Source organism: Platalea leucorodia (assembly GCF_965183815.1).
Source record: "Platalea leucorodia genome assembly, chromosome: 10".
Classification (NCBI taxonomy): domain Eukaryota; kingdom Metazoa; phylum Chordata; class Aves; order Pelecaniformes; family Threskiornithidae; genus Platalea; species Platalea leucorodia.
This window is the reverse complement of record NC_138832.1, coordinates 2,384,530-2,410,900: the sequence shown is the minus strand read 5'-3', so window position 1 is coordinate 2,410,900 and position 26,371 is coordinate 2,384,530. Positions and strand designations below refer to the sequence as shown.

The following is a 26,371-nucleotide window of genomic DNA, read 5'->3' as shown; positions in this document are numbered from 1 at the left end:
ATTTTGTCCTTAGGCAGAGGAAGAAGGACTTTCTACTGGAAATAGATAGTCTTGGAGTTAATCCTCTGGGCTACAATTCAGATCTGAAGTCACCTCATAGTCTTGCCAAGGTTTTCCTGCCTGGTGTAAATCATTTAACCTGAGCCGTTGGCTCAGGAGGGATGAGGATTGTTCTTTTCTTCTTCTCTCTGCCTTCCCTGTTCACTCTCCAACCCCTCCTTGGCAGGGGCTTCTAAGGCAGCCTAAGAGGCATCTCTCACTACTGTAAAAGCAAAGGTAGACACCTAAAGTCCAGCAGACCCCTGAGGCACCTAAAGCCACCCAGGTTAGAGAGAAGAGGCAATTCATCCTGGCAGAAGCCTGGTGTTGGCCATGGACCGGTGCCTGTCCTGGTGAGGACGCCAGTTTCTCCCCACCGCCTGTGGAAGGAGACGGCTTGTCCATCAGGCAAGATGAATTTCACTCTTGGCTCCTCCCAGCCTGGTGGAGCCAGAGACCTACAGAAAGATGCTCTTCCATACATACCTTATTTTTGTGGTGACTGTTAGAGGGGGGAAAGACCAACCAGCACCTAATAAATTATGAGACGACTAACTGAGCTACAACAGCTTCAGATTTTAATAGCGAAGGACTAAGCAACTTCACTAAAAAAGAAAGATATATATGCCGACAGCCAGCGAGCAGAAAAAGCAGTGTTTCTATACTGAACCAAAGGGATTTTTTAATGATGCACTCAGCTGATAACACCTGATTGAATGTATCGCCAAAGCTTTTCGCAAGCAGACTGGCAATGGAAGGCGCCCAGGCGTCTCACCAGCACCGGAGGGTTTCCAGCCGCCCTTTGCTTGAAGTTTGTTTCACAGTTCCTTGATTTCCAGTTGGGTTTGCAAACACAGTTGTAATGCTTCCATCTCGTGGTGAAATGCAGAATAGAAAAATGTGTGGCATGAGAGTGTTTTTTCTTGCTGACTCAAAACCTGTAAGGCCAAGCCCTTCCCTTTGGGACTACAAACGATGGAGTGTCTGACAATTACAAAGTCTCAAACACTAACTAGCTATATGTTTTGTTCATCTCTTTTTTTAAACAGAAAAATGCCATTTGCTTGTCAACTTGGCATGAAACTAAATCTGAGCGGCTTAATTTTTTTCCCAAAAATTTAAAATATTGAGCTGCTTTTAAGGGGCTGAAATCTACTTTTTAGCACAGTGTTCCTTCTTTCTGCTGACAAATTCTGCAATCTGTCCTCCTACAGCGTGAAGGAACAGTGTTCGCCCACCCTCCCACCTCATATTAATATTCCAGGGCTCTTGTAGAACATTATCCCATCACTTTTGGGTATTACTTTATTTTTATTTGCAGCAAAATGAGGCAGCTATTCTAAAACATTAGCAGATAAGCTGCCGATCACACAAAGCATGACTGATTTTTCCTTTTGGCTGCACAGGGATGCTTCTTGGGCTTAGAGTCACCCTTACAGATGTCACTGGAATCAGCTCTTAGTATTTACATCTGGTTCACTGAGACTGGCACAAAGCAAAGGTAGCTGCTGTTAAAGAGGTGTAATTAGCACCAACAAATGACTCCTAGGAGGCAGCAGTATTAAGCATTAAATTGGCTTTTTGCATAATCCATAGGAGCATTCGCCAACCCCATAGGGCTTTAGCCACCATCCACGAGTCAGTAGAGTGAATTCTACTGCTTTTGCAATTCCCCAAAAAATATTCCGTCCTCTGAAAGGCCAGGTGTAAACATTCAAAGTACGAGGAGAAACGGTCTTCCCAAAGGTGCTAAATTTCCTACCAAATGCACCGCAGTACCCAAAATGGGAGCAGCAGAGAAGGGGAAAGCAGGAGCACAAGGGTTAACAATCAAATGTCCTTAAAGTATGTAACGTCGTGCTCAAAATCAGCCCTAGTTTGATGTTGTTCTTTTGAAGTTTAATTATACCAAATGTTCTACAGGAACATACCGTGTTCTTGCCTATCTATTTTGAATTGTAAGTACCAATCAGCATGTAAATGATCAAATTAAATCTTTTAAGTTGTTTGCAAGAGCCGGAACACCTTTCTGTGAATGGAGGGCTGAGAAGCAGCAGCATTTGGTGCATTACTGCCGTTCTCGGTGGGCTCTTCAATGACTGGCATTTGAACAAAGAAATCAGAGTGGAAGAAAGCCTGCGGCAGTCCCGAGTTCTTGTGTTGTCGTGGAAAATCACTATCTAAATAAAGATAAATTATTTCTTTTTAAAAGGTCATTCTGTTCTCCTCAGTGATGGAGTCTCGCTGCCCAGATTAGAGACCACAGTCTGTGCTTGGACAGTGCTCTAGCTCGAGCCATCAAAACCCAAGATTCGGAGAAGTGAGTGAAATCTGGGGATGGCTCAGCAATTACTGCTGCAGTCCTGGGAGTTTGGGAGCAAAATACTGGGGGGGGACTTAGTTGCCATTCCTCTAGAGTAAGAGTTACAGAAGATGGGAGGAATTGAAAAGACCAAGCCTACTCCTCGTGCACTATTCCCAGACCATTTTGTCTTTCCATGGGGAAACGTTTGCCCAGCTTCTCTCACCGATTTCCAAAAAAGTCAGCACAAGTCTTCACCAGCCACAGACATTGTATTTACCTTGGTTCTCCTCTAATTCAGAACATGAATTGATGTGGAGCTGTGCCAGCAGTAAATTTGGACTTAAAGTGGTTCTCCCAGGAAGCTGGTATGCAACATTTCCCTGGATTTTACTTTCTTCAAGTCTGTCCAGAACTGTAGCTGCTTTTAAAAACAAAAAGCTCACCTCCAGAATAAATAGGAAAGCTCACAATAATGCTTCTGTCCTTTCAAAAGTGTTGGGGGGAAAAAAAAAAACCACTGAACAGTTTCAAATATTTACAGTCCATCTGGAGCGCTGACAATGGGTGTACCAAATTCCCGCCTTCGACGAAATCTCCCAGAAAAGAAAACATGGGAAAAACAGACCTCTGAATCTACAGACTGAAGCCCAATTAATAACATTTGCTCAGTAAATAACTTTCCTAGCATGGACGGAAGCCTGTGTTCACAAAGCGCTGAACGGCGCTGCACCCAAGATGGCTCATTTGTTTGTCAGGAATTGGGTTGGGGTTTTTTTTCTTGCTATTTCCTACTCATCGGAATGCAATTTAGGATTGAGAGACACTTTTTGGGTTTTTTTTTTTTTTTTGCAAAGGCAACAGGATTTGTCTTTAAAAGGAAATAGCACCAGCAATAAACAGCACTCTTCCTAGCGCTTGTTATACCTGCATGAGGAAAGCAGCCCGTGCACGGTCTCTGCAGGTCCAAGCCCTCCCCGCTCCCTCTTACCTTCTCCCTAGAGCTGGCCGTGTCACCTCTGCTCACTTCCACCCGCAGGCTCTTGTGCCGGAGGATCAGGATCTCCTTGGCATGCTCCACGGGCTCGGTCTCTCCGGGAAGGGTGTGCCTGTTGTACGCCGGCCCCTGCACGTCGCACCACAGAGACCGCTGTTGGAGGTGGGACCATCCCTCCCTCCGCAGCAGCATCCCTTCACTACGGCCTGCATCTTCCAGGGTTCTTCAACCCCGCTGTAACCACCCTGCCTAGTAATGGGGATAACTCATCCACCCAAGCACGAGAGGTAGCGATGGAGGGAAAGAGCCAAAGAAGGAAGACGGGACTCCAAACTCTCCTTCTTTATGCAAAACTGCCCAAGCGATCACTGAATGACAAGACTGAGATGCATCTCTATTAGTCCAGGTGACACACCAACCTAGTGCAAGTACTCTGTTCGAGGTGTCTTCAGCCTCAGCGCCTCTGCCCAGCCCTCCAATATTTTATATCAGCTATCAGCTCCACCTTCATATATAAATCACGCAATCAACAGGAACCATAAATCCTGCTTCAAAAGCCGTAAACCAGCCAAAGTTAAATCTCCTACTACCATCAGCAGGAGCTCGGATAATTCTGTCACTACAAGGGGCGAGGCTGGATTTAGGCAGGAGTAAGTGCAAACGGGAGGTATGCCTTCATCTTCACCCCATTCACCATTTCTATAGGTTTCCTCCCAGCCTTATCTAGTTGCTTCTCTCAGCTCAGCGAGGGGACAGGAGGGGGTGGTTGATCCCTCCGTGCTGAGCTGCCCACACCAGCCGCATCCCCAAGGACTCAGTATTTCGTGCGTAATCCGTAAAACAAAGGCTTAGGTGGATTTTAAGGATAAGGCCCCACGTATCACCACGTGAACCGCAATTACAATGCACAGTCCTAGGTGCTGTGTAAAACCTCAGACAGATTATTCATGACTTCTTCTGTAAACAGCAATTGGTTTCTATGCTATTTACCAGTTGTACCAGTTTCATGGCAAAACTGCCAAGTGGTTTTAAAAGCTCTGCAGATTAATCCTCACTCGCAGCTCACTGACTGTGCTCTCTTCTATGGGAAAAAATGCAAAGTGAGGATAACCCCACCCCTGCTCTGCCCTGTAGGTAACCAGGAGCGGCTGCAACTGCTGCATCTGCTAACCTGATGCCTGAAGATCCACGTGCTCCTCCTTTCTCCTTTCTGGTTCTGGGTACTGATGCCTAAAATACTTCATGAAATTATAGGCTGACTGGGTGAACCTTTCAAAAGCTGTCATGCTGCAAACAGAAATGTGCCACTGACTTGGAAACTGGATCTGGCTTCACACAGCCAACTATTCTCTGCTCACAAAGAGACATCATTAGTAATTATGTAAATATTCATAACATCTGCTCAGCCTGTTAGGATAACTGAGATAACTTTTGTTATTGGACATCTAAAATACAGATCGAGGGAAGAGTTATACCGTTCTCCTTATTCGGTACAGGTTCCTTGCCAATATTTCCTGTATATTTTCCAGGACATCCGGATTCAGAGTATCTTCCAATTTTTTGTCTGTTATGACAATCCTGTCGTTGTTGCTGCAAAGAAAACCACAACGCCTTATTTTGGAAGATGCACAGCAGCAGAACCAGCGCATCCCCAAAGCCCAGAGTTCACAGCAGCCCTTTCGGATCCCGCACCAGCGGACATGACCAACAGCTAATCCTTGCAGATGGAGCTCACTGCAGAAGGGGCATTTGGTATTTGCATCAGAGCTGTGCCATCCCTGTGCTCCCCGGCAGATAAAGGAGCCGTGGGGAGCTGTGGCAGAGCAGAACCGGCTGTGAGAGATGAGATGGCCATTCTGACAGGCAAATATTTGACCCTGCTGTCTCAGCCGATGCTCATTCTCGCTGTTGGTTCCTTCAGTAGCAATGGTGCAAAGCCATCAAAAAATGGTGCAAGAGCCTCTTCCTCAGAGCACCATCTCTATGTCATTCTGCGGGGGATACAGGTGAGCCTCCATGTACAAGATCAAAACCTGTGTTCATCAATGCCAGTAGATTGCTCATCTACTGGATCATTTTTAATACCCACCTACTAATCTTTAAACAGTGTTTACTTTGCATTTGTCCAAGCTATGTTGCTCTTTCCCATGGGGTAGCCCAGCAGGGAAGAGCAGAGGAGGCAGAGAAGTTTGCAAAAGCTTTTCATAACTGTCCCCTCCGGCGGGAGGGTTGGGAGGAGTGACGGAAAGGGGACGACCGCACTTACAGCAAGGATGGGTGAGACGGGGCATGACCCAGCTGCCCTGCTTCTGCCAGCTCAATGGCATGTTTCCGCTCCAGCTTTTCATAGAGAAGCACGATACTTGATTTTGGCTGGTCGTATTCTCGAAGTAGGATCTTCTGCAGGTATTTGCTGTTGAAATATTCTAATCTGTTTGAGAACAAACCAAGACAGGCTTAGCCTCCTCCCACGACTCCTCAGCACCAAAAAGGACCCGAGCAAGCCAGCAGGTTCATAGCCCATGACTGCCATATTCCATTATATTCCATTACCTTCTTTCCAGAAATCAGTGGTCCAAGAGGTCAGTCCCTAATTATTTCTGCACTACAGTACATGAGCTCAGATACTGAAACTTTGCCAAATACAATAAAAACTCCCCAAAGTGCCAGATCTATCATGAACTCTACTGTAAGTGCTACAAGTACTCGCAGTAGCCTCAAGGGATGCAGCAGATTTAAATGCTTCCAGATTCCCTCGTGAGCCGTTTCCTCTCACTTTCTGCTCAAATGCAGCACAACATTTGGGAAAGATCTAGCTGGTATCAAGTACTGACGCTCAAGTTTGGCTGCTGTTAGCTGTACACAGACCTGCTCGCAAGGAGCCAGGACGCTCCTCAGCAGCAGCGATTCCCATACCCTCTAGTGGCACTTCCAAGCACTGGCATTCCTAAGAAAATCCTTGCCAGCTGCATTAATCACAGTCCTTATCACGACGGTAGCTGCATCTGTGTCTGCACAGCCAAGGAATTAAACCTGGTAGATCGCTATTAGTATATTTTCTGTTATTTGTATTTAAAAATAAAAATTTCCTGTGTGTACAATCTACAAAAATTAAGCACTTTGCTACAGAAATCTGTAGAGATCCTCTATAATTCATCAGTCCACAACAAGCAGTTGCCCCTCCAAGTGCTGCAAGCTCGTATTTTGAACGTTAATTGTGCACGCACTGGGTTGGGGTCCTCAGCTCCCGCATGGCCGGACAGGCAGGGGGGCACGGGCAGCGGCGCTGCAGGCAGGGACAGGCTGAAGCCACACAAGCTGTGTGCTGTGCTGGCATGGCCCTTTCTTTTCCAGCAGATTTCTTTGGACAAGAAGGGACAAACACAATAGGAGAGGAGAAAGGAGTCTTTTTAGGGTGAAGTACAATATGTGACCTGCAAGCGGGGAAGCATCCCGAGAACCTGGTCTCGCCCTGGACAAGGAGAAGCTGCCCCTCTGTCACCTGCCTTGTACCGCAAGGATGAACAAGGCTCAGCTGCCCACAGCTGAAACTTAGGGAATAGAAACCAGCCTCATTTTTTTCTACACATGTACACAGTTGTATTTTGGCAAATCCTTACTTGTCTTTCCAGTAATACTGTCCCCAGTGTCCAGATATATCTTCAATGCCAGCCAGCAAATGATCCAAGAACTAAACAGAAGAGAGGATTTTTGCTATACACCGGTTGCATGTATTGCATACATGATGAACTCTGTCAGCAAACATCAAAAGCCAGCAGACAAAATGGGAGATGCTTTCAGCTCGGTACACAACGCCGGTAAACAAGGAAAGGGGATGTTGGGCTAATTCCCCATCCAGTCATCCACGCATATCCCTCGGTTCCGGAGTACAATAAGTGGTTTGGCTGCTTGCTTTCAGGTCTGTGCAAGCAAAGAATAATCGCTGAGGGCCGTGGACCTGCTCTTTGTGATACGTAGAGGAGGGCTGATGGCTTGCAAGTCCTGCATATTGGGCCTTGACAAGCAGGAAATTCTCATATTGAGGGTTTTGAGGACAATTTGTCTCAGGAGATCGGTATCTTCAGGGTATAGGTGTAGATAACATACAAATGATGCTTCGACTTGAATAATAAATACTGCCTTCCCCCAGACACTTCCCACTAAGTGAAATCATTGGCCATATTGTGCCTTATACAAAAACATTATTATTGTTTAAAACTATATTAAAAATACTGGACAGGTTGATTTTTCCACCTATAAGTTAAATCTCTAATTTCCCAAATTGTTTTCCCTCCTACTGGCATCTCTAAACTGGGAGAGGTCTCTGCTCTACCACAGTCAATGCCCCTCCACACTCAGGTACTGGTGCCCTTGGAGCTTCCTCCAGCTCTTATTTAAAAAAAAAAAATATTTTTTGTGGGGTCAGGGACAGAAAAGTTTCAGAGTGGTTCACTCAGCCCTGCAGCCTGGTACGGGTGTAGGGTCCTCACGTTGCTATTAGCTGCTGTATGGTCTGAGGACCGACAAATGACCCCCCCACTGATCATCGCTCTTGAGAGCAAGAATGCCCCGACTATCCGGCCGGAGAAATAAATGCGAGGAAGAAAGCTGCTTCTGGCTTCTGCGTGCCTGGTTTCCAACTATCTGCATTGTTACCTTCTCTACTTAATTGGTACACAGCCATTTTCAGTTCACATTTCCTAATAAACACATTTCCAGAGATGATTTACTATTCACACACTAACAAAAGAAGAAAGTATTCTCTGTTCGTTATAGGAAAAGCCTCTTCAGCCTGTTGAACTGTTCTGTTAACCTCAGACAAAGCCCTGTAATACAACCTAATTGGGAGGGTGCCAAACTGTTTTTATAAATGTCCTCAGACCTAATGTCTTTATTTCTAGCTACCCAAAAAGACGACAAAAATATTCCTGAAGAAGCCATACCTACAGAAATGTGACTGGGCATAAATAATTAGATTCAGAAACATTATTTTACATTGGATGCAGGGTATCACCGCATCAAAAGTCCCAGGCCAGAGCTTTCTATCAGGTTGTAAGCCCCAGACTGAAGGAGAGCTGGTGCAAAGCCTCTCCGATTTGTTCCTCAGTGCCCCGACAGCACTGCGGTGGGATCCAGCCACGCTTCCCTCGCGCAATGCAAAGCCTCAGCTAGGCGTGCAGAGTACCTTGCTTTCTCCTGGAGCTGACCCACGCTCTGGAGAAGTCCTCTGTAACTAGAAAGGCCAACGTTTGGATGGCGAGAGCAAGGTAAACTAAATTCCACCTTTGGGTTATGGTGACTTCAGTGGTTCCTTCTAATACGGTGTTTTCCTTACCCTCCCTTTCCTAAATTTTTTTGCAAAAATATCCAAACTGATGGTGGTGAAGTGACTGGGGAACACATGGAAGATCCCAACCCTGAAAGCAACCAAGTCTCATTTTCTTTCTTTCACTCTTTTCAGAGAAACGGAAAGGTTGGCGTTAGGTTCAAGTATAAACTTTTGGGCGAGTGATTACCTTTTCCTGTCGTGTTCGTGCACCACCTAATGCAACACCAGCCTGACTGAGTCGGTGGCTGCTATTCCAATGCAAATAATAACCCATGGCTAGGAAGCTGCATAGGACTTCAAACCTGGAAAGGGACCGACCTGCAGAGGATTCAGGTAAAATTGCAGACCTGTAGAGTCCCCGGAGGCACACCACATTTCAGAAGGACCATATTGCCACCAGCAAAGCCTATTGGAAAGCTCTGGCCATGTGTTGATGGATGCATCACTTACCCGAATATGGATCTGCTCTCCCACTGTGGGAGCACTCTCTCTTTTCCTCTTGACAGCCAGCAAGTCAACGAGAGGACGGATGGTCATTCCCTGCAGCACAACCACAAACACAAAAATCAGCCTTTCTTCACATCAAGCGTTCTTAGCGTCAACAGGAGCTCACATACGGGCTTCAGGGTGGGGGTAGGCAGAGAGGAGAAATGCTCCGCTCTCCTCATCTGGCATCTCAAAGACCACAAAAAGTCAACCAATAACTTCAAGGTCAAGCCTGTGCTTTGCTAGTGCTTGTAGCCTACCAGATGGAAAGGGGCTTGAAACGTTCAAAGTTCAAATGCCTGAAAGGATGATAGTCCTTGAGACTTCACAGCGCACAGCCTCCACCAGCATTTGTCTGCTAACTTTTTGAGTATTATGTGTCACAGATCATTACTCCAACGATCTTTGATGGCTAGCCGGTGGCTAAGTTTACTAATCAAAGTATCCACCTGGTGGGAAGGGTCAAGGGAAGAGTTTTAATGTCCTTTAAGCCTCGTGAGAGAACTTCTAAAATGCTGCTGTGGTGCATTTCTTAGTCTGGCTTCGGTATGAAATGACTTTTCTAGGACATGTTTACAGCAAAAATGATGGAGTAGTTGATGTTTATGACTTCTGAATGTCACAAATGCTGGCACGGAGGAGAGTTGAACACATTTTTAATTGCAGAAACAATTAATGTGTCATTTTAATAGCTAATAGCAATAAAAAATGCATCGCTATTCAGAGTAAACAACATAAAACTCACAAATTCAGAAATAACAGATATTACAAAAATTAAGTAGAGACTATCCAATTTGGTCTCTTGCCTTCACTGGATAATCAGCTGCATTTGTTTTCATTTTAAAGTGGCATTTTGGAGTTTTGTGACCAGGACTCCCAAATTTAGAAACACCTGAATTCCTTTGGCCCTTCCTGACCTTGGGAGCATTATGGGAATTTCAGGCCACGTCTCATTTCACAACGCACCTGTAGGTCCCCAGGATGCTCCTCCACCCACCAGGGATAACTCAGCTGAAGTGCACCACCCGATGCTGACAGCTCTATCATGGCTCTCACAAAGTTTTTCTACCGCCAGCCATCCAGTAGCTAACAGGTCAGCGTAGGCAGCAAACAAACAAACCAACCAACCTCTTCGCAATTATTATATTTGCTAACAATTTCATGGAAGAGGTCAGAGGCCAATAGGCTGAGAGAGAGTGAACTTCAAACAGAGAACATGGTATTTCATTTTTAAACCACACTGAAAGGCAGAACAATGAGGGCTTTTTGTGACATTCCAGAGAAGCCCACAGCTCCTTGGAGGACTTGCTGGGCTACGTGGCGCATATCCAGGCCTGCCTGGAAACGCTGAGGACTTGACAATTGCTCAGTCAACCTTCTCAAAATTATTAACCAGGTTTGTTGTGGGAAGAGCCTTATGCAACTGAGTTAGGCCAAAATAGATGAGTTTCCTGGGTTTTGTAATGCACTGAGACACCCTTGTACGAACAAGCCCAACTGCCTGCACATTGGGCATTAGTCTGTGTAGCACGAGGCTTTTCAGACAGCGTGGTCAGGATTTCCAAGAAAATGAAGTGGCTTTGTGCTCCAACAAGATGCCTTGCTGGCCCTCACCAGATTCTTCCCTAGTTTCTGTCCTGTCTTAACACAGACAGCCCCTGCCAAGTCTGTATTGATATCACTGTGAATATAAAGAAAACTTATTGCACAGAATAACAACAACAACAGAGTCCACTATCCACAGAAATTGTTTTATAGCCAATATTTCACTTGTCCTTTCCACCCAAAGTGACATGCACCATGAAAGATGCTGGGATATTAAAGACATTCCCTCTGCAGTCCTGCATCCATCGATGTGGCTGGCAGCAGTGCCACAGACTTCAGAAGCTGTAGGACTCATTTGCAAACCCAGGTTTCTGAAGGTTCATCTTAATACCCATTTCTGTTATATTTACCTATGTTTTCTGTGCTGAGCTACAGCAGTATCTTTCTGGTTCAGCTTTTAAGCAAGTTTACAATTTCCCCCCCTGCCTGTTCTCGTGGTGGCCTCAGCTACACAATACTGCAGGTATCTGGAGCCCGAGCAAAGCCTGTCTTTATAGATGCTATGTTCTCGCTGAATGGCTGAAGGTCAAGGGGTCGCCCCGCCGACACGTACCCACGGGGGACCCTGTTTAACTCTCACCCTTTCGCATGGAGATGACATCACCAGTTGAGCTTTGAGGTTACACAAAAGCCCTTTTCCCAGTCCTGGGAAGGATTTTCCGAAGCCTTGGCAGAATGGAGTTGCTGCCTTAGAACAACCTTTGTCTGAGACTCAAGAGCGTCTCTGCATGAGCGGACGTGCCTAGTGACCGTATCTTTTCAATTTCTGACCCACATTTGCATCTTAAAACTTGTCAACCTCCACCTAAGTATGCTCCCCCCACCCCTGGCCCCTGCTCTCTCCTTTCAGCCTGAAAAGTGCGCCCGGTCCAGCTGCCCTGCGGGTCTCCGCTCCGAGCCCATCGGCACGTCACACTTGTGGACCATTTTTTCAGCTCATGATGTGGATTAGGTGGACGTGGGGAAGCAGAGAGTCAACCCCATCCCTCCACATTGCCCAAGTGCCCAACACCCACACCTGAGGGGCTCAGGGAGGCCAAGCAGAAGGAATTTGCTCTCGCGGGGTGATGCCGAGCCACGGGGCAGCGGTCACCGTGACCCGCCATCTCCCAAAGCCCCAGCAGCTGCTCTGCTCCCTCCATCCGAGGGCAGGAGGGCAGCAGCCCCGGGTCAGCAGCTCCGCATGGACCTCAGGCCCTTGAGCAGGAGCTCCCGGGGAGCTTTTCCGCATGGCGTCTTTCCCAGACCCCCACCCCACTTGCTTCCGCCCTACGGAGCCCCGCTTTTAACTTCTGGGGATAGCGCACCCCAGGTAGACATCAACCTTGCTCACTTTGTGACCAAACGACCCCGATTTTTCCACCACGTCCTCCTCCCACTCCCACGGAAGGCTGCAGGAGCGCCGGTACCACTAGATGTCAGAGCAGGCTGCTCCTCCCGAGCAGGGCTTCCCCGCAGCCACCACCCCTCCACCTCAGCGGTGCCTAAGGGAGAGAAACCCCTTCTCCACCATCCACCTGGAGGGGTGCTAATTAACAATCCGTGAAGAATAAAGGCATGTTAGTAAGGAGAGCAACACCAGCACCAAGTTCTGCCCCTGCCCAGCTGCAGGCTGACCAGCCCGGGTCCTTGCCCGCCATGCAACTGCAGGCAAGGGCCAGATGTGGCAGCTCCCCAGGAGCGGCTCAAGCTGCAGATGCTCCTACAGCTTTTCTATAGGATTGGGCTTTACAAACCCCCACAGCAGAAATCAGTCTTTAAAAAGAAAAAAAAAAAAAAAAATAATAGTACATTCGTGCTTTAAACAATAAAGCAAATATCTCTCTCTCCCACCCCGGCAGCGGGGGGTTACCATGTCCACGGCCACCCCGTGATGCGGGCAAGTTGCACTCACTTCCAGAAGCTTTCCCACTGGGTGGGAGACAACCCAAGAATCACTAGGACAGAAGGAGAAAGCAGGTAGCAACAGGGCTTAGGGATCAGTTATAAAAGAAAAGCTAAAGGCAAATAAATCAAATGTGCTATGACTTTTTTATTTGCTTCTGATTTTCATTGCTTTTATAGCAAGTAACGCACCCAAATTTTTTTCCAGTGGAAGAGTTAAATCAATCCCCTTCCTACTGCATCATCATAAAGTAACTGCAGCTGCTGTGCTGCATGAATGTGAAAACACCTCAGACATATATACAAAATATTTTGATCAACAGCTACTGATGGTTGTTGCTTCAGCCGTTGGATGCCCCCATAAAATGGAACTTAGTTTCAGAAAATGTTAGGAAGCCAATCCTTCAAAATTAAGTCCCTTTAAATTGTCCCACTTGTGAACTACCAAAACTGAGATGACCAAACCATAAACATCTTTTAAAATTCTTGCTGCCCATGTTCAGAGGGTTTGGAGCATCTCCAGTATCTTCTGTCTTCTCACCTTTGGGATCAGGAAAACTGACCTTCATTACTGCATGGCTCAGGCAGCATTTCATTTCGTGACAAGGCCTACATAACAAGTGGTTCTTACCTTCCTCAAAGAGCAAACTAGTTGCAGAGGTTGATTTGTGTTGACTTTGCTCTCACGTAAAACACATAAAAGCCCTACTTCAGAGAGGAAACCTATGCCAGCATCATTCTTCACAACTCTCACCACTGCTACCCCATACGGACGGACCAGATCAAAGATGGGACAAGTTATCATGGAAAATGCTACAGCACATGTTGTAAGTCAACAATTGCTAGCCAGCCTCATGAACGTGTGACACATTCTCACGCCTTCTGCCTCTTTCAGTAATAATTGTACATTTTTATGTGCCTAACCACTCAATGGAGGGAAAGTTTTAAATGACCGGTGAATCCTTGTATCCATCTAACGGTTTAGTACTGGTTATTTGTCTGGAAAAAAAAAATAAATCATGCTCATTCTTTACATCCGCTGGTGACACCGAGATCGTTTTTACCTGTACAAACACGGTGAAGAGGATGACAACAGTTGTCGCTGCAATGAAGAGCTTCTTTCTGTGAAAGTCAGGAAGCAAGAAAACCAAAGAGAAACAAATGGCTCCTCGGAGACCCCCGTACGCTATAATGAACTGGTCTTTGCTGGTGATGGTGTTCACGTGAAATCTGTTCACAAAGAAAGTCAGCACGAGAACCCCTGAAAAGCAGGAAAGAAGATGGGAGCACATCAAACAAGAACAGCAATTTGATAAAACTCAATCTTACGATATATTTTACACTAAAACATTACTGAACTGGTAAACACCAATCACAAGGAACTGGCCGGGGCCCAAGGTGGTATATTCCCAATACACCACTGGAGAAGGGTTTTTCTTTCAGCCTGGTCCAACAGGTTTGCATTTGATTTCTCCAGATAAAAATTAATCCCCAACACATTTCTGATTTGGGGGATTACAAACACCATTGACTGGCCACAGTTCTGGGGGCTTGCACGACTATAAAATTTTAGGTAGCTCATTTTGTAGGAAATTCTCTTGTTTTTTAACTCAGCCTTGTGCTTACCACAGTCCAGCTGGGAAACCAGAGTTCCCTTCAGAAGGGCTCTGAACTCTGTGCGGGAGTTTTAGCGTCATCCCGCTCCCGTCACCACGGACCCCCGGAACATACCGTTTACCCGGGGACTCCACGCTAAGCATCAGCTAAACACTGAACAAATAACTATTGGCAACATAGGATGTATTAGCACATTTATTTTGATGGTAGGTAATTAAAGTTTTTAGGGCAATTCTATAGTCACGTGCCAGCCGAAACTTTACTAGTATAATGATACGGAGCCAGGTTCCGAGAACCGAATTAAAAGATTTATTCTAATTGGTGATAGCAAATGATTGAATTGCTTGGATTATAAACGCTCTCGAGGCAAATCATCAGCAACAATTTAGTCACAAGTTACCCTCCAATTTCCAACAGTTTCCAGGCAGCAGCTTGGATAAATAGCTATATTCTGCCTGCGTTAATGTTGTTTCGCTCAAAGATTTATACTGTATGAATTTAAGGCTACATGAGGTGACACAGCAATTGATGTAATTTATAGTCATGCAAATACATAAACAGATGCAGAAAGGTACAAAGAGTCGGGCCTTAAATCGGTAAGCTGTGATCTTAATACCAATGGATATTATAAAAACTTATCTCCTGAAGATTAATGGTCATTTTGGAAGCTGATGACACAGAATGTCATTGACTTTTGCTAGAAATTAGCTGGATCCACATCACTATTGCTCTTCTAAAGAGTGTTTGTAAAAGAAATAAACTTCAAAAATAGTGCACTTGTAATGTACTTGTCAGACATCTTCCCACACACATACAACTAAAAATATCTAAATATCTGAACTTTGGTTGCACATCAGACCGGTTTGAAGAAAACAAAAAGCTAGGGATGCTCAGGAATAGAGAACTCAATGAACTGAACCTTGCAACACCTTCCCCATCTCCGGAGCTCGTGCCCAGACCAGCAGATGTGAAGTACTTCAGTTTCAGGGTTCTTTGTAACTTAAAAAAAATACGTAAATAAAATAAAGCATACCTCGGATCACATCTGCAGCTACTGTAAAGCTCAGGCAGTGCCGATGATTTAAAAGAACAAAATTTACTTGAGCTGATATCCTGGCCTTTGTCTTAATTTAATCCTTCCTCATAAATTATTATTAGCATTCCCTAAACTAATTCAAGGCCAGTTTGCTCCAAGAAATGACATACGATTAATCATTTTGAGCAGAATACATTTTCTTCTGGAGATACACCTTGAGAAAGAGCAGAAGGAAATCTCCCTAGTGCTTGGAAAACAGTGGAATACTAGGGCTGTCATGCAGTTAATGTATTTTGCTTTTCAGATGCTCTCTCTTATATCAAAGTAATTCCAGTCCCCAGGCTTCAGCAGAATCATTTCTCATTGAAGAGCACCGGGAGGGTCCAACAAAGGACTAGAGCACAGCTTACACGCCAGCCCCAGCACTCTCAACCCAAAAGTCCCCAATTCCTGCAAGCAAACTCTACGGGTGCCTCCCATTTCTGGACCAGTGCCCTGAGCACGTCCAGAGCCGCAGGTCAGGGTCTAACCTCACCCACCACCTCCACAGCAGGAGTCTCCCAGCCCGGCCTCATGCAGCACCCTGCCCGGCTCCCGCTCTCCCGGCACACCTCCGGCTCTCCAGCAAGGTGCTGCAGAAAAGGGACACCCTATTCAGGATCAGACGTGCGAGACAATTTTCAGCCCCGGTTTGTGTGTTCTTGTTTAATTCAAGGGGGATTTTGAATGGAAAGAGGGTTTCCTTTCCTGGATGAGGTGCTGAGCTCTTCTCCAACAACGTGCTGCATAATTTGAGAATGCAATCAGAAGAGCTGTGTTTAGAGAGCCAGAGGATTTCTGGTGTGCTTTTGTAACATTACTGTGTTCCTTATGTCTTGCAATGAAGAATTTTTAAACTAAAAAAAAAGTCAAACTCACTCAGAGCCTCTTTTCTTTTGAGCAAATAGTTTAAGAGAAAACCACTCAATCGTGATAAAACATTTGAATGTACGCACAACTGACTAATAAGCATGTTTCCAAGTGCATTTATGGTGCACAGTTATTAAAACAAACCTTGGCATGTATTAACAGCTAATAAACCCCATTCTGCTATGTCTTGCTAATCATGGCCTGTCCTATTTAAGCAATTTCTTGAAGTGTCTATCAAATTTGAGTTCACTCTGTTTGACTCAGCGTTTTGTAAACATAAATCCTGTTGAATGTTTCATAGCTCTCAAATTCTTGGCCAAAATCTGTGCTCTGTTACATTCACAGACATAGTTAATATATAAAGACATCCATAAAGGAGAAGGTAGGCACTCTGCACTCGCTTAGGTGACAGTGACTGCACAGCGTATGAGGCAAGGGAGAATCAGCCTCTCTGAACACCAAATCAGCGCAAGATACAACGGGGGACAACGGTAAAACAGCGCATCTATTTTCCTGGTCATTTACAGTGCATGAAAATGGGATCCCAGAGCATTCTGGGACCAGGACTCACGTTTTCATTGTAACTGATCTCAAGAAGATTATCTTTAGCCACTATTATCAGGAGAGTATTTTCATGTATAGCTCTCTTCCTCTTGTTATCATTAAGTCTTGGTCACTTTTTTACTGTGAGGTTGGTCAAACACTGCAATAGGTTTCCCAGGGAGGTTGTAGAGTCTCCGTCTGTGGAGACAATCAAAAGCCATCTGGACGCGGTCCTGCCCAGCTGACCCTGCTTACGCAGGGGGTTGGACCAGATGACCTCGAGAGGTCCCTGCCAACCTCAGCAATTCCCTGATTCTGTGCAATTCTGTCATTCTCAGTCCTTACCTGGAATTCTTGAGTAGGAGCAGAAGCACGCTCGCATTTTCAATCCCAATTCTCATGTACCCAGCAGTAAGCTGGGTAGATGCTCTTCTGTAAAGCAGAACAGCATCTCCAGGGACAGCTGTTTGAAGGTTCCTCCAGTTTCCCATTTAAGGAGGCTGCTGTGCGCAAACTTGTTATGAATTAAATCCCTTAAATCTCTGCAATTCAGAATATGCAGTCAGAGGCCCCATGGTTTTACACGGCTCTCTGACCCCAAGCTATGTACTTACAGTCTTCCCTCCTGTTGTGAAGATACCAGGGACTAAGATACACTGAAATGGAAGAGGAGATCATGGCGATCAAAGGAGGGTCTAAGACAGAGGTATCGATAAAATAGATGTCATGAGAATTTTTATTTAGCACCAGTGCTGCCTACGGTGAGCGCACAGACTAGGAAATTGCAGCAAAATGCAAGACTTGCTATTGAGCAAGTGATGGAGGAGGAGGGAAGCATCGGCTGGGGTGTCCCGCTTCAGTCCTTGCGTTCACATCTGGGACACCCACACATCCAGAGAGAGCAGGAAAGGATGATGGTGGGGGCAGGAGCATTCTCTCATTTAATGGAATCACATTTTTCATTCCCATAGATAATAATATATACAAAAAAATAAAATCTATAATTTCACCATACCTAGTGCTCTCCAAATGAGACAGAAAATGACAGTGAAGCAGATGTATGGCCAGTTCCACTCATGATTTTCTCCAATGGTGGAAACTCCAAGAAAGATGAAGATGAGGGTATCACTAACACTGCTCCACATCTTCATGAAGTATTTGACTGTGGTGTGAGACTTCAGAGAGATGTTGGCCTCCACGTAACGTTTCATGCCCATGGCACAAGCAATGATGCTGAGAAAATTAAAACAAAACAATAAATTTTTCTACTTAAGCACACAAAATTGACACATTGTAATTTATAAAAAAAAATAGGCTTCATCAAGTGTTAGATGTTTGCAGACATCTCACTGGGTAGTGATTTGCTTCCTACATCAGTCCAATGACATCAGGAGGAGCACCAGGACAATACGATGCTATATAGGTTGACCAGACTGTCTGGATCTGTTTTTTAACGGCTAAACCACTCACCATCTATTGCATTTATCGTAGCCACACAGCAATACCTACAATTAACTACACCCAACTCTTCCCATCACAATACGCTGTTTTCAGTTCTTTAACTTTGCCAGACTCTAACCATCTGGGCTGAAGAGTTTCACGCTTAGGAGCCCACATCACCTCTTTCGCCTGGATGAGGGAAAGACGTTTGAGGGAATGGGAGACTTGTTTCTCAGCATGAGAGATGTGTAAATAGGACTCCTGTGAGTTTGGCTGATATCTGGTCACTACAGCAGGTTCTTGTAGGACTCGGAATCGGTGGCAGCCCAAATGCTGTACTCCTTCACCCAATGGACCAAAGCTAATCTAAAGTTGGAGAAACTCAAGCATACAACGTACCTCACACTGCAAATTTCTAAGCCTGACTGGACTTGCACTGGATATTACTTGGGCGCAGCTAGGAAGCCATTGACTCCATGCAATCAAGAGACAATAAAATGCTCAAGCACACTCATCAGGCTGCACAATGAGCCAAGAAATGCTGTTGCTATCGTCGGAACATCTGACCTCCTCAGGTATCACATATCCAAGGTCACTTCAGAAGTGTGCAGCACCAATTAAAACTTCTGCCTTGCAATTTTTCATGGATAATTGGGTCTTCAAGTTACAGAGTACATGTGGTTAGCCTAATTCATCAGCTTTTCAAATCAATACATTTTCAGGCCAGCAATCTTGGAAGGTCAAAACGATTGAGCGCTCAAAGAGTCAAAGCTCCATTTTTTATATTTTAACCTGGACAGAAACATTTTGTTCTAAATATCGTACCAGCAATAGAAAAACGGCCTTACGTTTCTGAGATCTGGTTGCCATTGGTATTTGGTAAGGCCATCCACATGGAGTTTTATTGCATTAAAAACTCCTTTCACAGAAGACATCATGGTAACTCTCTACCTTATATCACACGCAGACAAGCCCACAGAGAAGCAGATCCTTGCCTTGCAGAAGTGCCCCTGGGTCTGGCGGAGTGAGTTCAAACACCAGCTGTGACCAGGACAGGTAGGTGACCCGTATAGATGCAAACAGGTGTTAAGATAGGTGGTGGCCTCCGCAGCACATTACCCATAATGTATCCTCTCAGCTAAGAACTATTCAGAAAACAGCCACGCAACTACTGCTTTGCAGGGAAAACATCACATTTAACCCCAGAATTTCACAAAGGAGAGTCTTTGCATTATTTGGGATTGGATGAAAAAAAAAAAAAATAGTGTTGCCTCCTGGCCCCAGCACGCAGGACAGTTTGCAGATGGGCAGAGCTGAGTGTGCTCTGGTTGTGGTTTAATAACCTGTATGAAACCAAAGACCCTGATTCCCTCCTCCACAGCTATTTAATTATTTCAGGAAGATTCTGTCGGCCTCTGCATTGCGGCTCCTAACCTGCACCGCTGCTAACAAAAGCGGAGCAAAGGCCACTTTCCTCCTGGCTCGTCACCGAGTCGCTGAGACATCGCCACTGCCACAACTCTGCGTCCATTGTCGGCCCAAGACAAAGGAATGAACAGCAGCTACACTCAGTTCTGCTCTACTCAAAGCGCTAAGAACATCAGCAGCACTATTACAGGAAAATACTTACCAGATATTCAGTTGGAACAACAAATAAGAAATTACAAAGGAAAAACAAACAAACAAACTTTTTCAAATGAAGATGCACTTTCACCCACGGTGAGCTGCTGATTACTGGGCTTTGCATTCAATCAAAAAAACCCCAAAACAAACAAACAAAAAAACCCAACAAAAACCAACCCACACCACACAAAAAACCCCAAACCCACACATTTCCATTTCTTCCATTTAAAAATAATTATTATTTGTTTTTCCTCATTGCCATGAAAAAACCCATACATTTTTTGAAGAAGAAAGAAACATTTGGGTTTGCCTGAAATTAAAACGGCTTCAGGGAGAGGGCGGGTAGTAGAGGCACAAAAGGTCAGGCTCGGAAAAGCCACAATGCTCGTACTGGGGAAAGAGATCCCGTTTTATCCAGCAGCACGAGACCAGGATTCAAATCCTTTTTTCAGCTAATGTTCTTTGAGTTCCCGTCTTTCTTCTCCTAAGAAAATGTACCGATACTTAAAATATTCTGAAATCAGTCTTTTTGGTTTATCCTTTTCAGACTGACCCACTTTGCATAAAGCACTGAGCCAGACAGAAAGAGGAACAGGGATTGAACCACAAGCTTAAAAAAAAATAAATTCTTCTGTTTCTGTATCTGCCTCAATAAATAGTGGATAAAATAGTTCCAGCTAGGAATTAAGAAATCCAACAAGTATTTATGGGAAGTGACTTCCAGAGCTGTGGTTTAGGAACACTTCTTGGGAAAAGGACATGGGTTCACACCAGATTCACAGACAGGGAATAAACCTGGCCTGTTCTGTCCTGGCTTCAAAGATGGGCACTGCCACTGGGGCAAGGGGGGGGGGGGGGGAAAGAAAAAAAAATAGAAAAAAAACATTTGCAGAACTGTTTAGCAGATTGGGTTGCATGCACAGATTTTTTGGGGCTATGTAGAATTGATTTTTTTGGCAATCAAATTATTTTTCAAAGAAACAAACTGCCAAGATCTGCTTCTTATAATGCAGTATTCCCTGGTCACAAATGAACCAATTGTTTGAAATCAAGATGTATAAAAGAGGCATTTATAATTTGGCAATTATAAGAGCAGCAGGGCAGGAATCAGCTGCCTTTGCAATTGTTTTGCTTTAGAAACAATGCATTATTCAAAAGAATAGAAAATGGGTTCCATAATGGGTACAGTAGATTGTGATTGATAGAAGGAGACACCATTAGGATTGAATGTTTTCTGCTCCACGATGATTATGCAGCATATTTATTTCACCGTTCTGTCTTACGCTCCTATAAATAGGCTTTCTCTTACCTACTCCCAGAGCTGGAATTGTTTTCAGTAATGCTAGAATATTGCTCCCGTTAACCATTCGAGGAAAAAAAAAATCTGCAAGATATAGGAATGGTTTCTATCCAAAGCAGTATCATTAGATTTAAAATAGATCTCCCAGATACTCCTGTGTCTGCTGGTACCCCACTTAATTTTTTTTTATTTTCTTTTTATCTTCGTTATTATCAGATTTACAGTTGTTTACACGGTAGCTATCAATGCAGTCTAAGTGCACTTTATAGTCTTTAGGGAAATATCAAATAGGTGGTTGTGATCCTCAGCACCAGCTGACTTCGTTTAGGCAGGAGAACCAAATGCAACAGATACCAGCCCACAGAAACCAGGGCTGAATCACTCTGGTTTTCATGTCTTTGCTTTCCAAGCTGAGCTTTCTTTGACTGTTAGCATTATTATATCCATTTTTTTCTCAGCACCTGTTCTGCAAGGGCAGCGCACAAGGTAAGCCCAAAGCTCAGTTAACTCTCTTAAAACTGAAGGATCTGGCCCAAAATTATTCATTTTGTTGAAAGACTTATGCAGTAAAAAGAAAAGTAAATTAACTGTATTATCTATAATTTCTGAAGGACTGAATTTACAGAAACAAATAGCTTCTCTTCTTCTCTTGGTCCGAAAAGTTGCATGGGAATACGCGAGGCGGCATCTGATACAGCATGGGCCTTGGCTGCAGGACACAAGCAGCTCTCGTCTGCCCCACATTCCTACACCCTGCTTGTACAAAACCTCCCAGAGTAAACCCTTCCGTGCTCCACAGTGGTTTTTAGGTTGAAGAGCGCGTAGGACTGACTGTGCTGTAGTAAATTGCAAGCAGTTTGGGTTTAGTACCTTTGAAACCTTGATCTCTGACAACTTTGGCTGAAATTGGCCAGCAGCGTTCAAACATTACTGGAGACAGAGATGATGGACGGCACCCAGACTCATGAGCTGTGCCTGAACTTCTGGCAGTAAGTCTGAATCTCCAAAGCGGAGGTTTCCATTAGAGCCTTCCACTCCCAAACAGTGGGAATATTTCCAGGCTTCAGCTCTGTAGGGGATACACAGCTCCCACCCCATCGCTCACTGGCTCTGTCACCCTAAGGTCTGCCTCAGCACGCCTTGGGGGCCACCACCCAAAGCTAGCCGGTAGGTAGGGCATGCAGGTCAGGAGGAGGGTGCTAGAACAGACGTGCTGGAAACTCAGACCAAACCTTTCTGAGGATTTGATTAAATCCTCCTTGCAGCTCTTCAAATGTTAGTTTTGACTGGGCCACATATGGAAAATAACAAAATATGCCAAGAAAGCCTCTTCTGGCTCTGCCAAACCCTCTAGACATCTCGTTGCTTGAACATTCAGGGTTTCCAAACGAAAAACATGGAGCTCAAATAAACATTCCTCAACAAACCGACACAAACCGATCAGCCATCTGAAGCTTGCCCAGCAGTAATCTGGATTGCTTGTGACTTGCAGCTATTACCATTGATGTGTAATTGTGTAATGTGTGAAATGGGGTTACACCGCTAGAGCTTTTATACTCTCTGTTCGCTGCCATACACAGATTTCCAACTAAGCAAACTTACTTTAATTTTTTTTCTGATACTTTTTCAGTAAATCTAGCCAGAAAGCTTTCCCGGACAGACGAGATGCCTGGACATACTTACGCCACGATCCCCGAAAGGTGAAACATTTCGGCAGTGAGGTAGGAAAGGTAGCTGTACAGGAAGACAAAGAGCGGTTCGATGACACGGATATCCTTGGTGAATCGCGTGGTAAAGGCGGCGGTCATCCCAAAAATAAGACCTACTAAAACTCCTCCTAGCCCAACCACAAAGAACTTTCCAACTCCAGCAAAAACATCCACGCTTTTGATGGCTGGCATTTCACAGAAAGATCGAAATAGCTTGTAGAGCACCTGGGTGAAAAATGAAAGAGGAAAAGCAGCCATTAACAAGATATTCATCAGACATGGCCATATGTAGCCATGACAGTAAAATACGCTGCCGGGATTTCTGCCCGTGCGGGGTCAGCATCCTTCTCTGGAGGTCAGGCTCCGACCAGGGGAGTGCTGTGGCACTCACGTGCATTTCTATCTCCAGACACACAGTCGAAGAGATGTTCACCTGAAAGCTTCTCAGGACCTCAGCCAGAGAAGTGGACCAGGAGTCCTCTGCTAGAAGAGGCTGTTGATGCCTTTTCCCTCTGCAAATCCCACGTCCCACCTCTCAGCATCAGCCCATCCTTCCTCTGAACGCTAAATACTCAAAATAAAGGCTAGTCCTTACCACCGTCACCGCGTCATTCAGGAGCGATTCGCCAAAGACCAAAATGTGTAGCTTTTCATTGACGTGTATCTCCTCAAAGACGGCTAACACCGCCACGGGATCCACGGCGGCGATCAGGCTGCCGAACAGGAGGTTGTGGAGCAACGACACGTCCTGCAGGTGAAAGGCTTTCACCTGGCAGATCCCATACAGGGAAAAGCCGATCCCAAACACGTTCCATATCGTCCCCACGACCGCGTAGAGGAGAATAGTGCCGATGTTCTCAAAAAAGGGACGGCTGGGCATGAAGTACCCTGCATCTAGGACGATGGGTGGCAGCAGGTAGAGGAAAAAGATGTCGCTGTCCATAACAGGCGGTGACTTGTCGTTTAAGCCGTAGATGATTCCCCCCATGATGAGTCCTACAAATATCAATAAACAGCTTTCGGGAACGACAGAAGGCAGCTTGTTATATAGATGAAACCCTGAAAGGGGATGAATAGGAAAAAAATATATTACCTCATCAGCCCAAACTGGCTGAAGAGCACCAACCAGCTCCTCGCTGGGGTGAGGAGGATCCCCGGGCTCCCACCTTCAGCAGGCTACGCTTTGGAGTAGTAGCAATAAATGCACACAATTAAGGTGAAGTTGCTCAATTAGAAATTGGCTAGAAAATCTGAAAGATTACTGAAAATACCAAACTTTCTAAAATTACTGTTGGTTCAGACTGCATTTCATCATAGTATAAGGCTAAAGATATATTTTTAGGTAATACGCAAATAGAAAAACTAAATAATCCGCATAAATGAAAAGGTATTTGGAATTATTTATGATGTAATCTAGTTAGCATGCCATCTACAGCACTAACGTAAATAGCAACTGCTAATTTTAAACACAATACAGATTCCATACATCAAAAAAAAAAAAAAAAAAGCATTCTCATTAATTATACATGGTGCCGCTTTTTAATATTATTTAACCATTAACACTTAAAGCTAAAGGCAACATTGAAAAAAGTCCAATCAAGCCAGCCTTGTGCAACATCAAATGTTGGAGAGAAATGCTGACAACCACTACAAGTACTCGAGGTGAGTTATCAAAAAAAAAAGTAATGAAACAAAGCAAACTGGAATAGGAATAATTAAAAAATAAATAAATAAATCTGTGATCGTTATTTTTTCACGCATGTTAACAGAGTTGAGATCTCATCATATAATATGCAGAATAGCAAAACGAAAAGACCATTTCCATCTGAAAGAAGTTCTGATCTAAATGAATCTCAGAGACTTCTCCCTTCTGAGAAGAAAAAAAAAAAATGCTATAAAATAACTTTTATAGCAGTAATTTAATAGAAGTAATTACAATTTCTGGAGAAAAAAATATAAATAAACAAATTAAAAAATATAATTTCCACTTTCCTATGCCCAGTTTTGCAAAAAAAAAATCAGCTGGCAAGCTAATCGAGACGAATGCACACCGTGGTGTGTACTGCAGCTACATAAAATCCCTGGAAACTCTGATGGTTTTCCTACTGATAGCAACACCACGCACAGATGTGAACTTCTAGATGGAAAACCATAATTTCCAACCTAAAATGCACCTGGGTAGTTATTTTCCGTGCGTGCAGTATGTCTGGCACACAATATGTGCATCCTTAGGACTTGGCACGTTATCTCAGGCTCCAAGGTTGGAGAAGAGGTGAAGCCAAGGCCACCCCTGCCCACACCATCCCACGGAGACCCCCGTCCTTCCTCACCCTCTCAAGATGCCTTACCTATTTTGGCCAAGGATGCAAGCATGATCCAGAGCGTGATTTCAAAGGGGACTTGAACATGCTGATAATCCAAAGAGAAAAACGCGTGCTCTGAGGATTCGTTGCCCCGGGCTTCCTCGGCAGCCCAGCTGATGTTCTCCGGGATCACGTCCTCCAGCAGCGGCATCAGTGGGGAGCCTTGCAGGGCTCTGACCCTGCTGGCCTGGAGGACGGAGGAGAGCAAGGACCCAGCTAGGAGAGCAGCTGCGGCTTTGCACCCTGGCCTCTGCCCCTCCATTTGCCCTGGAAGCCGTCTGCCACGGAGATTTGGCCGCTGGCTGCTCCCCCTCTCGCTGCCGCGGGCGAGCGGTTGGGAGTGCTGCTGCAGACAGCGGAGCTCGGCTCGCCCTCGTTGCGCGGGTTGCTGCAAAGAGAGGAGCAACCGCTCCACCTCGCACCGACTCTCCTCCCTGGTCCGTTAGTTTCCAGCTGGGAGACCCTGCTGGAAAATTGCACCCTTTGGCACCACGTGCCCAGATAGGCAGAGCCTCCTCCTGCAGATGCCGCCTTGAAGAAATGCCCTTAGATCAACCGCATATCTATGCCTGCTTGCGAAAGACAAGTTGCATTTTAGTCGTAACTCTTGATGTATTTTGGCTTCCAGTCTCTCAGAAACCCCTCTTGGACGGGGGGGGGGGGGGGGAAATCTTCACTGCTGCTGGAGCAGCCAGGCTTTGATGGAACAGGTCCCACCTAAACCAGCCCCATCCAGAAACGGGCCCACCTCACAGTGGGTGTCACTGGATTTCTCCAGTGCCCATGCAGAGACCACACGGCAGCAACGTTACTGATAATCACAGTTTCCATTTGGTAAAACAAGGAAAGCACCCAGCTTGCTTATGCTAAATACAGAGCTGCAGCGTTGTGCTGGATAGAGGTCACCTGTACTGCAAGAATGACTTTCACCGATTGCTTAAAGCTTCTTCCTATAATAAGGGCTAACAGGCAAAGTTATCATCTCTCTTCACTACTTGAAAACGGCATCGAAAACTGAGTGAGCTTGCTTAGAAAAGTTGGAGAGGCAGAAAAATGAAAAGTTATTTGCAACAGTGTTAGATGCATTAATAATACAGAGGGGAAAAAAAACACATTGGGCCAAATTCCTCCATTGTGGAGTTTCATTTAAGTTGACGATGTTTCAACGGGGATGAATTTGGTCCAAAGA

The 26,371-nt window shown here is 45.1% G+C and overlaps 1 protein-coding gene across 1 annotated transcript in view; it reads right to left on the bottom strand.

Annotated features, from left to right (window-relative positions):
- LOC309595645 (sodium/hydrogen exchanger 2-like) overlaps positions 1-25,444 on the bottom strand; it is a gene marked incomplete at both ends in the record, with an annotated part of 28,605 nt that extends 3,161 nt beyond the window's left edge. The window contains 10 exons of the mRNA XM_082322878.1: positions 3,333-3,467; positions 4,814-4,928; positions 5,605-5,769; positions 6,959-7,029; positions 9,118-9,207; positions 13,707-13,903; positions 17,763-17,980; positions 22,794-23,044; positions 23,415-23,878; positions 25,168-25,444. Of these exons, the coding sequence (XP_082179004.1) occupies positions 3,333-3,467; positions 4,814-4,928; positions 5,605-5,769; positions 6,959-7,029; positions 9,118-9,207; positions 13,707-13,903; positions 17,763-17,980; positions 22,794-23,044; positions 23,415-23,878; positions 25,168-25,444 (1,983 nt within the window). The remainder of the gene's footprint in view (positions 1-3,332; positions 3,468-4,813; positions 4,929-5,604; positions 5,770-6,958; positions 7,030-9,117; positions 9,208-13,706; positions 13,904-17,762; positions 17,981-22,793; positions 23,045-23,414; positions 23,879-25,167) is intronic.
- Positions 25,445-26,371: the final 927 nt, after the last annotated feature.